The sequence below is a fragment of the Protopterus annectens genome, chromosome 9.part0, assembly GCF_019279795.1.
Source record: "Protopterus annectens isolate FY-2018-M chromosome 9.part0, PAN1.0, whole genome shotgun sequence".
NCBI lineage: Eukaryota > Metazoa > Chordata > Ceratodontiformes > Protopteridae > Protopterus > Protopterus annectens.
In genome coordinates this window covers 290,878,478-290,896,725 of record NC_056743.1, presented here as the reverse complement: position 1 = coordinate 290,896,725, position 18,248 = coordinate 290,878,478, and the positions used below count along the sequence as shown (strand labels likewise).

Genomic DNA, 18,248 nt, shown 5'->3' with positions numbered 1-18,248 from the left:
TAATGAGTGGATGGGAAAAAGAAAGTTCACCCCGGGGATCACTCCAGTGGCTCTACTTGGGGTGGCACAATGCCAAGGCACTTCTATGGGCTAGGCTTGTAAAGGGTCCAGGGCCATTAGCTCAGTACGCACCTATAAACCTATGAACAAGACACACAGGTAAGGTCTCAGGTGCTCATGCTTACACCTGGTGACATCTGTACAAGAACTCTCCATACTGTACAAGAACCACTGAGGCACTAACAGCCATTAGTTATTCTGACGAGGATGTTTGTTTCTCAGCTGCTGCCATTTATTTTTTCTGTTATAACATCCTGATCCTCTAGTATGCAATAAACATTCTGACTCAGACTTACCTGTTCAATATGAAATGCTGGTACAACACTGGATAGGGAATTACATTTATCTAAGTATGCATTCTATATCAAGAATCTGGAGCGCTTTATATTAGAAGAGTTGCAACAGTAAAAATTACGTCATAATTAAGCCAAAAACAGACAGGAAAAGGCAAAGTCATTGTGGTAACATGTTATAATGATGTGCAGTGCTAGCTGATATAGGATTGGCTTTTTTAAGTTTAGAAAGATAAATGTAAGAATGGAAAACTTGAAATCAAGCTAATCCATACATAGAAATGTGGATTGTGTAATTATTTTGGGGAACATTAGTAAACGTACTGCAGCTTTGTTCTGTAATTCGCAAACTTCAATAGACCATTTCATTTGTGACTTTTATAGTTGTACATACTATGCTGCTACACACAAAACGGTTATTAGGTGAAATAAAGCAAAGGAACGTACCACACTGGTAATTGGGACAGCATCTCTCTGTGATGTTTGTGTCCACAATAAGAACTTCTCCTTCTTGGCATACCGGTATCTTATCAGAGCAGGCACCACATGCTATACATGAAGAAAAGATAAAAAGTACACGTGCAGTATAACTCTGATGGTCAAAGTATCAGGAGATTTTATATTTAACCTTTGTATCTACTCCACATTGAGAACATTCATGCAACAACCCAATATACTGAGCAATAGTAACTGAAAATATTCCAAAAACCAAAACTTGGCCTTCTGCTCAGTTCAATTTCTTGATTACAGCACCACTGGAAAAAAGGTAATACAAAATACAGCACATCTTGATCTTACTCTGCTGTTACCTCCCATCTCACTCTGTGCGTTCTCATTCTCCATCCTCAGGTGCATTACATTCCATTAAACCTATCATTATTCATCCAAGTTTACAGCAAGTCACATGACTACTCGATCATGGTCATACAAAAAGTCCACAGATCCAACTTTTGGTCAATACAGTGTTAAAAGATTAAAGTAGTAAATGCTACTAAATTGCTGGCACACTCCAGAGGCAAGGATGGGTACAGTTTCATGAATAAAAAATGCATGGTAACAATGAGATCCACGCAGAACTAACTTGATACAATCTCCGGCCTAGCAAAGAAGTACAATCCATTAGTAGTGCAGTGCAATCTGAAATACAAAGAACCATGGCACTAATCCAGTAATGACTGAATAAAAATCACCTTCCTTTATAGGTGGTAGCATCCAATACAGCAATCATCAAAACAGCCTGACATACTGGGAGGACAAAACATAGGAATTGTAGTTATTCACAGGTCAGTTAAAGACTGGTTCAGTGAAAAAAGGGTTGTGTTAAGAGACCATTCATGAACTACTGTAGTTACAGGAAAGAATGGAAAGGCTCCAGGCCAGAACGTGTCTTGGAGAATTACTCACAGAGAACAACCATTTAGATATTTGGATTGCCTGAAGTGCTGGAAAACCCCAGCCCAGAAAAAGGTGTATCCAAGATGATGTAGGGCTTTCATAAGTATGCCAATGTGTGAATAACAGAAACATCCTACATGTTAGGGTGTACACTCATCTCTATTAAATGAGGTCTGCTCCACCCAATGACCTTAACTTATAAATGTCTTAACTTTTCACATAAAGAAAAAACATGACAAAAGTGTCATATAATCACCTTGAAGTACTGAAGGTGTTTAACATGGCAAGAGTAAAAATGGTAATTAAAAGTGAAAGGCTAAAAGCTAAAAATATTCTGCTATGTTACTAAATATATATATTAATTATATACAGTAGGTAACACACCAACCCTTCTGAAATATACCCCAGGTCTAGCACCTATGTTTTTAATGGGCAGAGGCTGACTGTAAATCCTGCCCTAGCTTACATACACCCCTTAAAATAACCTCTAAGGCATATAAACTTGTAGGATACAATAGAGATATTTCCCTAGGCTTATAAAGATGACAGTGTTCATTTCATTAGTATACACATATAAATCTATAAGTGTGAGACCAACAGATGAGACTTCACCATAGGGGTTTTGCACCACAGTGCAAGCTGAGAAGATGCAACATAGTAAATATGGAATTTGTTGTGCTGATCAGCCACACAAGCCGGTCTACCACACTTGTTCTAGACTAAAGGGTTGTGAAGAAACTGTGGAAGAGAAACTTGAGAGAATAGGAAGTAATATTTGGAAGGGAATAAGAGTACAGTTTCTCGGAATGAAATTGCATGAGGAGGAGGAACAGATCCTATATATACCTTCATTAGGCTCCCTGAGACATCTTGTCAGACACGAATTTGAGAGATTTCAATCATTCACTCAGAGATTATCAGCCTTAGGTCTAACTTTGCAGCTGAGTCAACCTTGCATTTGGTTGATGTGGCCATAAAGAAATCATGCACCATGCTGGTTTCCCAAGGGGTCATGACAGCTGGAACTGGTACAACTGTTGGTTGGTATGATGGCTGATAAGGTGCTTCACTGGAGCCATCCATCTCTGACCAACTAAAAGAAGCAGGCTTCTCTGGTAATTTGGTCTCTAATTATAACGTTTTAGTTTTCTTTCTGGGCTGAGGGGGGAACGACTGAGGCAGATGACAAAGAGGCCATCTTAGCACAAGTGTAAGCTTGAATACATTCATTTTTAGTGTAAAGTTTTAAAGAATTTAAAGATGACTGTTAACAATTGCAGGCACAAAAGACTGGCATACGAACACTCTTTATAACTATGCTCTGGGCTCATCCTTATAACTAATCTATCAACAGCATTCACATTTCCTTTTCTTAGTTGATATGAACAGTATACTTTTTCTCAGAAAAACAGAACAGATCCCCAATGGTGTACTTAGCTACTCATAACAATTTTAGCAAGAACAGTCCATATGGTTGACAGACCGAGGTGTAGACAAACTCCTCATTCATACACTAGTGTCAAAAAAGGTATAAGCATTTCCATGGCCATACTTCCCTTAAGTACCAACATATAATTCTGGGGATATCTCATACATCACAAATATTGCATGACAGGAAGGATCCTACATACTTCCCTTAATTACCAGCACATAATTCTGTGGATAGTAGCTCAAAGATCAAAAATACTGCATGACAGGAAGGATCTTAAGCTTTTGTAGACTGGCCTGATGTATGGGTATCCTTGGCAGAACATGCCCTATAAGACATCAATACTGCAACAGTGATCTCATGCAGAACATCTTCTAATACACAGGACTGTCTCCTGATATCATAGGTATTAGCCTTCAAGATTATTTCTCATTGGTGTACCCCTTAAATGTACCATCCCATCAGTTATCCCATTCCTAGTCAGATTTGACCATTTTAATGTGATCTTTTCATGGTAAATCTACATTGGGCCCCTTAATATCTCCTCTACATTCAGAGATTATACCAAAAACAGTTACAATTTACTGATGTTATAGACAATCTCGGATATTTTAGTCCCACAAAAAAAAAAAAAATAACTTATTCCTGAAGCTGAATCCTACTGCACTGAATTTTACTCCTTCTTAAATAGATATATTGTAGCCACCAAACCCATATAATACAATAAGAATGTCAAGTTTAAAACTAACCCTATCTAACAAAAAGAAAAAGCTCATGGCCATCTATAAAAGACTGTCATCTCTTCATTATAAAATGGATTTTGAACTGGTAATTAACATCATCCTGCTTACCATTAGGAAATGCAAGACTTAATAAACCACTTCAAGAGACAACCAAAAGATCTTCCTCATCAGATCCAGTTTCATATTGCCCCATTTCAATCTTCAACCAAGGTTTAATGTCTATAGTGGCTAAAAGAATGGTAAAGGTGATGCCAAAATTGATAGGTATGTATCAATGTAGTTTTGTGGAGGGGAGGCAAAAATTTGACAACATTATCAAAACAATGATGATCCAGAGGGAACCAGAATGAAAGAAAATACCATTGTTGTTGGGTCTTGATTTGATTTGACAGAGTAAGCTGGGAGTTTATGAAAAGGGCAATGGAAGCATTTGTATTCCCTGATAAAATTATAAGGTTGGTTGATTAGGAGGATATATGAGGGATCGGAGACAAACATTAAAGTGGCAAGGTTATTCTCTGATCATTTCTGTTTGGGCAGAGGAAACAGGCAGGGGTGTTCAATTTCCTCTTTGTTATTTGCATTATATTTATAACCATTGGCAAAGAAAATAAGTGACTCAGAAATTCAAGGATATAATTGGTATGGTAATCAAGAAAAGCTGGCTCTATTTACAGATGACATTATTGTATACCTGATAAAACCAGAAAAGCACATTTCATTATTGCGGAACATTTTGAGACAGTCTCAAGCCTTTTCCAGATACAAATTAATGAAGCTGAAACAAAGGCAATAGCTATAAACGATGTGCCCGCACATGAATTGGTTTAGCAATATGCATAAAAATTGGGACATAATAAAATTGACGTACTTAGGAATATGGATTAAAAATCATTCTGGTGTGGCAGCTAAGCTAAGGATATGTGGGAAAAGACACAACAAAAGCTAATACAAAAACTGAGAAATTGTGAGCTCTATTTTATGGATATGGATAGCAAGATACAAGCAGTTAAAATGTTTTAGTCCCTTTAATTTTATACACAGGTCAGGCATATTTTTAAGAACCAGAGGAGATGTTGTGGATAGCAATTAATAACGAGCTAAAGGAATTTATCTGGGAGGGGAAGATGGCAAGAGTCAAGTGGGATAAGCTGATTCTTGTGCTAGAATAAGGTGGTTTGGGATTACCCGAGTTGAAGGGGCATTTCAGAGCTGCACAGTTAAGGCTCATATACACAGCACAAGCAGAAAGGGATAATGATAATGAAATATGGGGGAGCTCAAGAAACAAGGAGAGACTGGGAATTCTGATGCAGATCCTTAAGGAAAATAACAGTACCCATACAGGATATTATATTCATAAAGCAGCAGACAGTATTCTAAGAAGTAAGCCAACACTGGAATGGAGAAATAAGATTCAGCTGACAGACATGTCTGCAATTAGGGATACAGACAATAGGCAAGGGGGGGGCTGGAATTTATTGGAGAAAACTGGCAAAAGAACCAAGGTATTGGGAGCAAATAATTAGACAGGATAAGGTAACAGAATGGGAATATGACAAGTATTTATTTGGACTGCAAGCTAGAGATTGCCTTTCCTATCAAGGATTGATATCAGAATATAGGCAAAGAGAAATAAATAGGGGTGTTCTAAGTGAAAGACCAGCACCTGTAGAGTTTATAGCAGAATCTGGAACAGAAGCTGTTGTTAAAAAAGTATTATACCATGATCCCCCCAAAACGTGCACACTGATTGGCCAGTGTGCCCATTGTAAATCGAGTTATACTAATGGAAAAAGGTCCGTCGCCGGACTTTTTCCATTAACTTATCTTCGGTTAAATAACTGTTCACTATAGTTTAAATCGTTTTAACATAGCGAGACTTTTAAAAATAAGCACAAATAAGCTTAACGGAGATGTCCGTACATCAGAACTGCCTCGGATGCCAGACATCTGCGGAAGGGCAGTAAACAGTATGCCATTATTTAAGAAAATATAATAATTAATAGAGCAAATAAAATATTGCATGATAACTGTAAGAATCAATCAGAGGAAGTTTGAAAGGATTGGGAAGACAGATCAGATAAGCAATTCACAAGAAACAATTGGGCATATATGTATGTCTCCCAAATATGCAACAGTCTTGAAGATTTAGGATCTTTGCTTGGAAGTGTTTACATTTGCTAGAAAGCAAATGTTGGAGGTGTGACGGGGAAAAAAGAGATAACTGGGAAAACATTTTCTGGGAGTGTAATGAGTTGGCAGACTTAAAAATTCCCTGCAGACTACTCTATCAGAAATACTTGGCAAGCAAACTGGTACAATTATGGAATTTTTTTTTTATTTGCTTTGATATAGAATTAGAATCGCATAAACATAATAAGGCCTTGCTGAGTCTAAATATGGTGGCTGCCAAAAAAATTTTGAAGTATTAACATTATAAAGTTGGTTTGGTCTGTGGAATATGAAGTGCTACATTCATAGCGGCAGCAGCACCCATTCTCAGGCTCTGGCTTGTGTTTCACTTTTTTTTCTCAGTTACCAGGACACTAAGAATTGCTGGGCTAGCTTAATCTATTTTAATTTTGCTGTAGCTGTATTTCACATTTTGCTACAATTGATCATTAAAATTTACACTGCTTGCTATCTGGTAGTAGTCTGCACCAGTAACATGACACTTCACATGAAGTATTCAGAAATCTTTGCAATGTGGCAGTGCAGTGCAAACATGAGATGCGTCCTACTGCACAACTGCCTGATGCTGCTTAGGTAGGGGCAGCCGCAGTGCTGCGATTCTGAAAAAGGGATACAAAGTACCACTTCAATTCATAGCTTCTTGTAATCAGTTACTTGTATCCTCCATTCTACTACCTTTCTATTTAATCAGCCCTCACACTGTATCTTGACACACAAAATCCTATGAATTTTCTTAATAGATCACCAATAAAAATAAGTTATGTCTTATCATAATGTTCCATCTGTATTGTTGATCCTCGTTCAGTCATTACGCATGGGTATCGGTTCCGAGCTCGGAACCGAGCCAGCCATTTTCCAAGCTCATGTCAGCTTCAAACTCTCGAGCTAAACTCTTACCCACAATCCCCCTCTCCCAGTTACCTCAGATTGAGTTTGCAAGTTAAAGAAGGTAGAGGCTACCTCTTATCAAATAACCTAAGAGAACCGGATGGTGAGATCCACTAGAAACCACAGGAGGGGGAAGGAGGGAGGGTCGTAATGACTGAACGAGGATCAACAATACAGATGGAACGTTATGGTAAGACATAACTTCTTTATCTAATATTGTTAATCCCCGATCATTCCTTACGCATGGGACAGAGTCCCCAGCTACCTTTATTCTTGGGAGGCTCTCATGGAAGGACATTCCTGAGCACCATAGAACTGAAAGATGCTCTTCCTCTGGAAGCCAAATCCAGTTTGTAATGATTGATGAAGGTATGAGGCGTAGCCCAAGTTGCAGCTGCACAGTTGTCATGTAAAGAAGCTCTGGCATGGAAGGCAGCAGAAGTTGCCACCGAACTTGTTGAATGAGCTTTTGTGGTAGTAGGCAACGAGATATTACGTTGTGTGTAAATAAAGGTCACACAGTCCTTCAACCATATAGCTAATGTGACCTTAGCAACAGCAGATCCTAATCTAGGTCCAGAAAAGGCCAAAAATAACTGGTCAGATTTATGAAAGGGTTTAGTCCTGTTTAAGTAAAAATGGATTTGCCTATGTATATCTAGGGTATGTAGGCAATACTCTCCTCTGTTTGAATGATTGGGAAAGAAAACTGGCAAGTCAATGGCTTGATTAATGGACATTTCAGAGATCACTTTAGGCAGAAATGACGGATTAGTTCTCAGAGACACTCTATCTCTATGAAAAATCAAGTATTGGCTGTTGATACATAAAGCTTAAAGTTCAGAAATACATCTGGCAGAAGTAATAGTGACCAAAAACAAGGTTTTCCATGACAAATACTTGAGGTCGCAAGAAGAGGCTGGTTCGAAAGGTGCCATTGTCAGAGTTTGTAGAACTAATGATAAATCCATGATTGAATAGGTTCTCTAAAAGATGGCTTCAAATGATTCACACCTTTTATGAAGGTCTTGCACAATTTATGGGACATAAGAGAGGAATCTTGGACACCCTCATAAAAATTAGAAATTGCAGCCAAATGAACTCTAATGGTAGAGGCCGATGGACCCGATTGAAACAGGTTGGCCAGGTAGTCTAGTTTTAATGACACTGGTGCTGAAAAGGGGTCTACTTGTTTATCTTTCAGCCAACAGGTAAATCTTTTCCACTTGCTCAGATAAGTAATTCTAGTGGAAGACTTATGAGAAGCAATGAGATATCATGTACTGGTAAAGAAAGATCATTCTGCCTGGCAATCAGGGGAATTGGAGTAGCCAAGCCATTAGCTTCAGGCTGTTCAGGTTGGGATGAATCAGGTTCTGTGGGTGTGAGATCAACTCCAGGGTTGGATGGAGAATCCCTGGTCGATCTAGTAGGTGCGGCCAAAGGAAGGGGAACCAAATCTGTTGAGGCCAATATGGTGCTATGAGGATCACCTTGCTCTTCAACCACTGGGCTTTCTTCAGAAACTGGGGAATGAGGGGAAAGGGTGGAAATGCGTAAAGAAGACCTAAGGGCCAATCATGGACTAGAGCGTCCCTGGGTGACTGTCCCGGAGGGGGAATCAGGGCAAAGTAGTTGCTGCATTTGTAGTTGGTCTGGGGTGCAAAGAGGTCACAGCAAGGATGGTCCCAGTGGTGGAAGATCTCTGCCACTATCAAGGGATTCAGGGACCACTCATCAGGTTGAAGAATGCACCTGCTGAATCTGCCTGCTATCATGCTGGAACTCCCGGGAATGTGCGTTGCTAGAAGAAAATGATTGGTAGCCATCACCCATTGCCATATCCTCATGGCCTCTCGACAAAGGGGTTAAGATTTGGTTCCACCTTGCTTGCTGATGTACCAGACCACCGCCATGTTGTCTGATTGAATCGCAATTGTTCCAGATGGCAGCAGGGGATGGAATGCTTGCAACGCCAGAAGCACCGCCCTCAGCTATAGAACGTTTATATGCAGAAGGGCCTCCAGTTGGGAACAAGTGCCTTGGACTGTCTGTCTCTGGCATAGCCACGCCACCCCATCAAGGAGGCGTCTGTGGGCACTGTGGCCTTGGATTGCTGGGGGGAGAAGGGGTGAGACCATTGTGAGAGATTGTGTGTCATCCACCAATTTAAATCCTGTTTTCACCTGTGGGTTACTCGAATCATGGCTGAAAGAGGATGCTGAAAAGGATACCACTGGGTGAGCAGTAGCCATTGTAGAAGCCTCATGTGAAACCTGGCCAGGGGAACAATGGTGATGGAAGCTGCCATAGAACCCAACAGCTGTGGAATTGAGTGAACCATGGATTTTTCCTTTGAAAGGATTGGAATTATTTGTTACTTTATCCTTACATTTCTGTGCTCTGGAATAGCAGCTCTGCAGTTTTTTGTGTCTAAGATAACCCCTATGAATTCTGTCAACTGAGATGGGGTGAGATTGGATTTCTGCCAGTTTATGGTTATGCCTAACCTTTGAGCAGCGAGGAGAGAGTATGTCAGGGCTTTATCCAGTAGATGTCTGGAGGGGGCAAAACTAAGCCAGTCGTCTAGGTATGGAAACACCTGGAATCCTTGAAATTGCAAGTGAGCTGTGATGACTGCCATGCACTTTGTGAACACTCTGGGGGCTATAGAGAGACCGAAGGGCAGTACTCTGAACTGGTAGTGACTTGCTCCCGCACAGAAGTGCAGAAATCTTCTTGATGGCCTGTCCACCTTTATGTGATAGTACGCATCTTGAAGATCTATAGAGCACATCCAATCATCTTTTTCCAAAAGAGGGAGGATAGACTATATTGTGACCATCCAGAATTTTTGTACTCTCACAAACTTGTTCAATACAGTGACATCAAAAATTGGTCTATAGTCCCCAGTTTTCTTTGGCACCAAAAACAGTCTTGAGTAGAATCCGGATCCTATCTGGTCTGGAGGGACTATTTGGATGACTTTTTCTTAGCAGCTTTCTATCTCTAGTGCTTCTTCTTCCCTTTGACTGGGTTGAATGTCAGAAAGATTTTTTGAAGGGATGGGACAAAGATCGAATGGGATATGATAACCTCTGGTTATGATCCTTTGTACCCAAGAATCGGTGGTGATGGTTAGCCAGGCAGAAGGGTACAAGGAGAAACGTCCCCCCAACCACCTCCAGAGGAAAGGGGTTGGGATGCTCTTCAGGAGCGCTGGTAGGACTGACCAGGGAAAGAACCCCTGGAACCCTGGTTATGTGGTCCCCCTCTGCCCCAAAATGATCGTCTTCCCTGTGAGTTTCCCCCTCTGCCTCTGGGGGAGAACTCGGCCTGTGTGTCATGGAAAGGACCCTGAGATTTCTTGAACCATATCTTCCCACTCTTTTGGTTTCGGGAGAAAGCACGTTGAGGGGAGGAATAACAAACACCTATGGCAGAAAGGGTCTTACCATACTGTTCACATCTGGCCAGTGTGCCTTTAACTTTGGGCCCAAACAATGAGGAGGGCTCAATGAGGGCATTAAGAAAAGAAGACTTAAAGGGTTCTGCGAAGTTGCACAAGAGCATCCAGGCATGTCGTCTCGAGACCTCAGCTGAACCCGCTGCTCTAGCTGCTCCTTCTGATGCGTGAGATATCAGTTGCATAGAGGAGTTAGATATAGATTCAATGGTGGCCAGCTCAGAGGCCACTTTGTCACGGACCTCATCAGATATGGCACCAGCCAAGGTTTCAGAGATCTCAGAAACCAGATCCCTTTGAAGCTTGGTGAAATGTGCCATATAATTCAGGGACCTGATAGCAAAGGTTGCTGAAGCAAAGGTGTGCTCCCCTATCCTGTCCAGGGCCCGGGACTCTTTGTTAGGTGGATGGACAGTCTGGCTTTCTTCTTCTGCCAGATCCTTTTTTGTTGTGGCTGCCACCACCAAAGCATCCACAGGAAGACCTTTGGACCAATGGGGATCCGAAGCAGGAGGGGACAAGATCTTATCTGGCCTCCGGGGAATAGCTTCGATGGTATCAGGAGCCTTCCCCGCACGCTGCACGATGAGCCGGACAAGTTCATCAGCAGGTGGAGTAACCCAGGAGGTAGGGGGCCAGGCACGAAAGGCCTGCAGGAACACATATTCCTCAGAGATCGGATTAGAGGACTGCCAGTCACCTCTCTGTTTCAGGATCTCGAGGATATCGCCAAAAGATACCTCAGAGGGTGACTGAGGGGGATCCTTCCCCCTCATCCAAATCTGTGTCTTCGGTGAGGGACTCCTCTGTGGAGTCCATGTGCTTCCTCTTACACAAACTTTTTCAGTGGACCTCCTCAGTGGGAGAAGCTGGAGAAGACAGCGGAAAAGGTGATACCTGAGGAAACATTTCCTGCGGCCCTTGCACCCGGAGTCTGCTAGATGCGACTTGTGGAACCAGTGTACCAGAGGAGGGCAGAGGTATAGACAGTCCAGTATTGCCAGCAGCAGCGAAAGCCTTCTCCATCAGTTGGAAGCCTGGTCCACCCGAAGAGGAGTGTATGTCTATGGCAGGGGTCACCCCTCCCTTAAGTGGCTCTGCCTGCCAATCCGGAGTCCCTGGATGGCTGTGGAGCAGCAAGCTATGCGTGTCACAGCTGACATTCTGGGTCATAGCAAAACTTTCCTGCCATGAAGGCAACTGCAGTTACTTAGTGAGATCCATAAAGGGAACCGCAGAAGGGGAAGACTGTGCTATATCCATGGATTTCAAAGGCAATGAAGGAGGAGAATAAGAAGGGGTCTTTGGAGATGGGTGATCATGTCCCAAAGAAGGCTAGTTCCTGAGGGGTGGGATACCTCTGGCCAAGAGTACCTGGTCCACAAAATGCAACACATGTTCAGAAAGGCTTCTAGTGGACCTCACGGAGACTGAGGGAGAAACAGGCCTGTCCACAGAAGAGGCAGACTCAGTGCCCATCTCATTTGACTGCACCAAGGACAATGGTGCCGAGAAAGACTAGACTACGGTTGTCTGCACTGAAGAAGTCATCGGTGCCAAGGTCATTGTCTGCACTGATACAGGGATCGGTGCTGAAGTAGTTGTCGGTGCCAAAGTGGGAGTCGGTGCCAAAGCTAGAACCAACAAAACTGGAGTCAACAATAAAGGCCTTGGTTCTGAGGATGATCTCGGAGCCGACGCGGTGAAGGTCTGCGCTGACTGAACGGTTGGTGCTGATACAGTGGTAATGGTCTGAACCAAGGAGCCCCTCGGTGCCGATATATAGAAGGCTGCAGGAGAGGACAGAGCCAAAATCCCTAATGGAGCTGAAGGCCTCGGTGCCGAAGGTCTAGGCACCGAAAGCACTGGGGCTGACTGAGAGAGCTCCGGAGCTGAAAATTTAGCCTTTTTAAGTTTTGGTTGGTGAGAGTCCCCAGCCGGAGATGAAGGCAAGGATTTAGCCTTAGTAGAAACATCCATTTTCTTATGAGCTTTAGTAGGGGTTGAGACCTCTGACCCAGAAATAGCCTCTGAAAAGGGAGATTTTAGAAGTCTCTTCAGTATCAGCTTGTTTTTCTTTTCCAATAAAGTTCTATTAGAAAAGTTCTCACAAATAGTACAGGGTGGTTCAACAGATAAATGGGAAGCTCCCAAACAATAAACACACAAAGAGTGTGCATCAAAGTAGGCAGTTTGTGTCCACAATCAGAACACCGCTTAAACCCTGGACTACCTTTTTTATCTTTCATGACAGCAAATTAATTAACAGAAAAGTACCAACAATAGTTCAAGAGAGTACCCGAAGGTATGAGAGAGAAAGGGAAAAAGATTACCAATGATGGTAAAGAGAGAATACCTCGCAGTAAAAGTAGTAAGGAAAAAGCAGAAAAACCTGAGGAAATTATGAACGCTAGATGCGATAGGGTAAGAGACAATAAAAAATCAACTTTTCTGACAGAAAAGTAATTTGTAAAGCAATTAAACAACAATTGACTGTACTTAGCAGAAGAGAATTAGCTTGACACAACCGGATGGCAAAGCGGCAAATGAAATCTGAGGTAACACGGAGTGGGGGATTGTGGGTAAGAGTTTAGCTTGAGAGTTTGAAGCTGACGTGAGCTTGAAAAATGGGTGGCTCAGTTCTGAGCTCAGAACTGATATCCATGCTTAAGGAATGAACGAGGATTAACAATATCAGATCAATTCTTATGCATTGTTTGCCACTTTGTTGTTACCATCTGCCTCAATACTTGTACTTAGTAGATACAATCTCTTACTTGTACTGTAATGGACATCTGCTTAACATTTTATTGTATAAACTTTAACGGTGTTTTATTATATTTCCTTTGCCTCGGTGAATTATTTACTTGCATAATTTGAACTGTGGAATGCTTCTCCCCAGGCCTCAGCTGAAAAATGTTGCAAGCTCAGTCAAACTATCCTGGTCAATAAATGTTAAATAAATAAATAAATAAGTTAATCAGAGCAGCAGTGTTAGTGGCAGCAGTCATGCTACTGGACAGTAGTGATGTTGATGTGTTATGTCTTGTCTCTAACCAACATTAACAAAAACAGTAACATACATGGCAAAGGCCGTGTGATGGCTCAAAAGTGCAATGAGGTATCTCATAACCACAAAGGACTGGCATTGCAAAGTTAAAATGCAGTTCATTAAATAAAAGGAGAAAAAATTGAAAGTAATGAAGGCTAGAAGGAGAGAATACTAAGTAGAAGAGGATACTTACAGTAACGTAACTTCAAGGAAGGATAGGTTGAAGATGAAAGAAGGGCATTTTTATTTTGTGACAGAGAAGTCAACTCTATATTTTTTAAGCAGAAGGATATATGGAAATAGTTAGGAGCTTGTTTTCTAAGCACAGCAGGAGGAGGGAAGGTTTCAGGGGGCAGCCAAAAGCACTTAAAAATTAAAATACAGACATAAAGGCAGTATGGACATAAAAGGTGTGGACAATAGTGGAGGGATGCAGACACTCAGAGGAAGGACAACTGATGACAGGTAGGAAAACACCACAATGGGGCTGAGAGTTAAATTTAGTTGGCCTACCTGAATAGTCCATAGATGATACAACCCTTACACCCATCCCTTCTGTGGCAGATGCCATATTTATATTCTGCCTCTGATGGCACATTTTTTGAGACTTTACTCGTCATGTGACTATCAGCCATGCTACAAATCCTGCCATGGTCCTGATGTAGATTTCCAACAGCCAGCATGCCTTAGAAGCAACCAGCCATAGCAGCTGATACAGGATGATCATTGGGACTATGCACAGTTCACTCTCCTCCTCCCTGAGAGGTCGACATAGAGGTCACCTGTGCAAATGATGATGATGATGATGACTGTGCCCTGCCCACCCCCTGGGTGTGGGGGTCAGCTAATGTCTGATGCACAGTGTGACTAGTCAATGCACTGTAATGTGTAGCTTGTGTGCTGTAATGCATGTATCATAGTTGTGGACCAGACATCACCTCCTTACCAGCTCCATGACATACTGCACCCACCTCTACTTGCCTACAGTGATGTAGTTACTCCTTCAGTGACTATACCTAAATCTACATCTACCATTACAACAGGTTTGCCAGATGGCACTGCAATATTCACAAGTTATAGCTGCTTCATTCTACCATTTTGTTTAACATGGTACACAAAATGAATAACTGACTGCAGGTCTCATGCGATATTGCAGACAGCTATCATGTATCCAAAGCAATAGACATATTCCTTCAGGGGTCCAAATACATGCTTAACCATGTTTCTTGTTAGTGAATGTGGGTATTGTTTGCCACCTCACCAATGATCTGGGAGTATCACATTGGGATTATTGTCCATGGTTTCCAAAGCATACCCAGTACAACCTGAACAGACAACTGTAGACACAGTTATAAATTATGATAATGAAATGAGAACTATATATCATGGCTATGTACCTGCAAACAGTCCACCTACCTAATAGATGACCCCATGAGAAGGCACAGTGCCCAAAATGGTGGTAGAGTTTTCACTTGTACCAAATGTGGAAATCATGGGAACTGATTATGTGGTGTAAAATATGGTTCTAGTTGATTCAGTGATGCTGACTAATGATGCAAATGGGCATGGGTAACAAGCGGATTGAAGATCCAGCCTACTTTGACCTATGGCAGGGAACCATCCTAATGGTGGGAGGAGTGTATGTGGCCCTGTTGGCCAGTGTGTAGCCAACATATGGTTTAGAAAGAGAGACGTTCACAAGATCACATACAAAAGTGGCTAACATGCAACTCAGGTATACTTCCTCCTTGTAAGGAAAGGGTACTGGGGTATAATCAGTGATTACAAATTTACCCCAGTGAAGCAGTCAGCTTACAGCATAAACCACTGTCTGCCACAATCATCTGCATGCAGTGGTCAGAGAAGGCTGCAAGGTAACAGAAACTGGGTTGAAGACCCTGAAGTTGACTGGAGAGAAAGCACACCATTTCAATTACTCAGAGCTCTAGCACCTCAGGAAGAAGAGGACATAGGTGGAGATGAAGAAGAATGGCAGCTTCTCAAACAGCATGTATGAGGACTATGGAACAGGTATGTGGCTGAGCTAGGTATGGCAATAAGGTACATAAGGAAAGCTGGGGGTGGAATGCCAAAATCCAAGAAGTCAACAAACAAAAGAAGTTGTACACAAAAAAGGTGTGAAATAAAAAAGACAGACCAGGCTAGGAAAGAATTCTACTTGGCTAAGAAAGAAACTAAGAAAGGAGTTGCAATAGCAAAGAACAAGGCATCAGAAGCACTTTACTAGCTTCTGGAAATTAAGTTGGTAGATGACACAAAGAAACTATATCAGGTTGCAAGGCAAAGACAGAAAGATGAACAAGATAGTTAGACTGATACCCTTCATAAGAGGGGGGGGTGTCCACTTCTAAATCTCAAAACTCAAAATCTCAAATTTCAAAAGACTGAGTACAAAAAGGTTTAGCCATGAAACATATTCTAGCACATAAACTTTTAATTAAGGATAATAAAAGGAATATTAATAACCCGAAGGTGTGGGAACAAATTTTCAACATTATATTAGCTTAATGTACCGAACTCAGCTCAATCCCAGGACAGGCATACTTGATGTGAAAGTTGGTAAGAACAATTCATTCTAATGATAGTAGATTCTTTTTTGTTTAACGGATGGGAGCATTCATGTAAATAATGTATATAGTTTGTAGTATAGGTATTACTAGTTTAATTTGGGCATTATTTGTATTTTCTTTTCTTTGTTGTTTTCTTTGTTGTATGGAAAATTGGTAAAATAATAAAGATTTATTATGGGAAAAAAAAAAGACTGAGTACAAAATCTCAAATGCTCAAAATACTGAAAACTCAAAATACTGAATCTCATAATATCGAAAAAACACAGGACACCAACACTTACTATATTCCAGCACAATTACATACAGAAACATATTACTCTTCTCCAACAATAACCAGGGGGGCAAGCCCACCTCCACCACCCCATGTGGGTGGCTGCACTCCCCACACCCCCTGCTACTTAAATAAATCAACTCCGAGATCGCACTCCGCCAAAGAAAATAGCGAACATACCATTATGTGCTTCATGACTGCCTTTTGTAACCTTAGTCATGTTCCCTTTTAATTTGCTATACTACAACATAACTCATCTTAGTGTAGTGAAGTGGGATCCCGGAGTTGATATGTTTAAGTAGCAGGGGGTGTGGGGGATGGCCCCCTGCTTACAGTTGGAGTAGATTAATATGGTTTGTCTTTTATTTGTTTCTGTATGTACTTGTGCTGGAGTATAGTAAGTGTTGGTGTCCTTTATTTGTTTTGATATTATGAGATTCAGTATTTTGAGTTTTCAGTATTTTGAGCTTTCGAAATTTTGTACTCAGTCTTTTGAAATTCAAGATTTTGAGCTTTCAAGACTTAGAAGTGGACCCCATAAGGGACACTCACAACCCTCCCACTAGTCCATAGAACATCAAAAGCAGATGGAAGGAGTATCATGTCAAGGAACTAGTGAAGAATCCATGAAGATGATGCATGCAGAGTTCCGAATATCTGCCATGGCAGATGCTGAAAGGTTTACAACAGCAATATGCTACACAGGTTTTGGTGCCCATATGGGTATCCAGTCCACATATCCCCCTAGATTCAATGTGTGGTTTGCATATGTCTACGATCTCTTGTATAGTGTCTGTTCACACAGTATTGGCTGACAATGCCCTAATCTTGCGATGATAGTATATTAGACATTGGTAGTTTGGTTTGTAAAGATGAAGAAGATGCTTAATATTATGTAACTGGCTCTGAGAGTGGCCACCAACACTTGTTGTTCAGCTAAGGATCGCGCTATTCTGTGCATATCAACATAACTGATGCTCCTGTACTGTGAGGAATCCTGGAGTTCAGGAAATGTAAGCATGAAGGCACTTGGTGCTGAATTGATACATCTCTAAATTGCTCCACCATGTCTGTGTGTGATTATTATTTGTATACATGGTGAGTCTCATTACGGTGGTAACACTCATTTTTATTCCATTGTGCTGTCATGTACGTAAGTGAACTCCACACTATTTCTCCCATAACACAATGTATGTGTCTATGAATAGCCCCGTTCCTTTACACCACTTTTCATCTCTCTGTTTCATGTAAAACAATGTACAAAATGTTGCTGTGCACCCATTTGAGTTTTACTTTATTTATTTGTCGAGTATGTTATGTTCTCACCTTTGAGTTATGTTTGCACTTTCCTAAGAGTTTAAGCAGTAAAATCAGAACTGGAGAATAGCTGAGGCTGAAGAATAGTGTTGTGTCATCTTTGTCCTCATGTATTAAGGCAGGTAATAATCTTCATAAAAACAGATCCTTTAAGCACAAAAAAAATATATATTTGTCTTTGTTCACAGGGGAAAAGTCCAACAAGGTAAAACCCAGTTTCAGCAGAGGCCCAGGGAGAAAAGTTTCAAATTTAAGCTACACATGATGCATGTTTATAATTGCAGGGTAAAAACATTTATACACATCAGACGGTTTTACCACAGACTACAATAGCTGAAAGAAGGGATGTTTCATGATACTTGTCTACCTGAAGATTCCTGTATGTAGGCCTATGTCTAGAGCTCATAAATCTGATGCACACAAATATAGAGAATCTAGGGATCTGTCTTACTAAAATGTGAATAGTGCTAAAGCTTTCCATTTTTTTCAGATGTCCAAATAGCTGTATTTCACCATTGCTTGTGTTTTCTTTGTTAATTTGTATATA

At 41.2% G+C, this 18,248-nt stretch overlaps 1 protein-coding gene across 2 annotated transcripts in view; it reads right to left on the bottom strand.

The window, feature by feature from the left end:
- The window catches only part of OTOG (otogelin), a 2,079,396-nt gene that overhangs the window by 200,197 nt on the left and 1,860,951 nt on the right, over window positions 1-18,248 (bottom strand). For both annotated transcript variants that reach the window (XM_044082876.1, XM_044082877.1), the window contains exon 47: window positions 801-902. In XM_044082876.1, coding sequence (XP_043938811.1) covers window positions 801-902 — 102 coding nt within the window. The remainder of the gene's footprint in view (window positions 1-800; window positions 903-18,248) is intronic.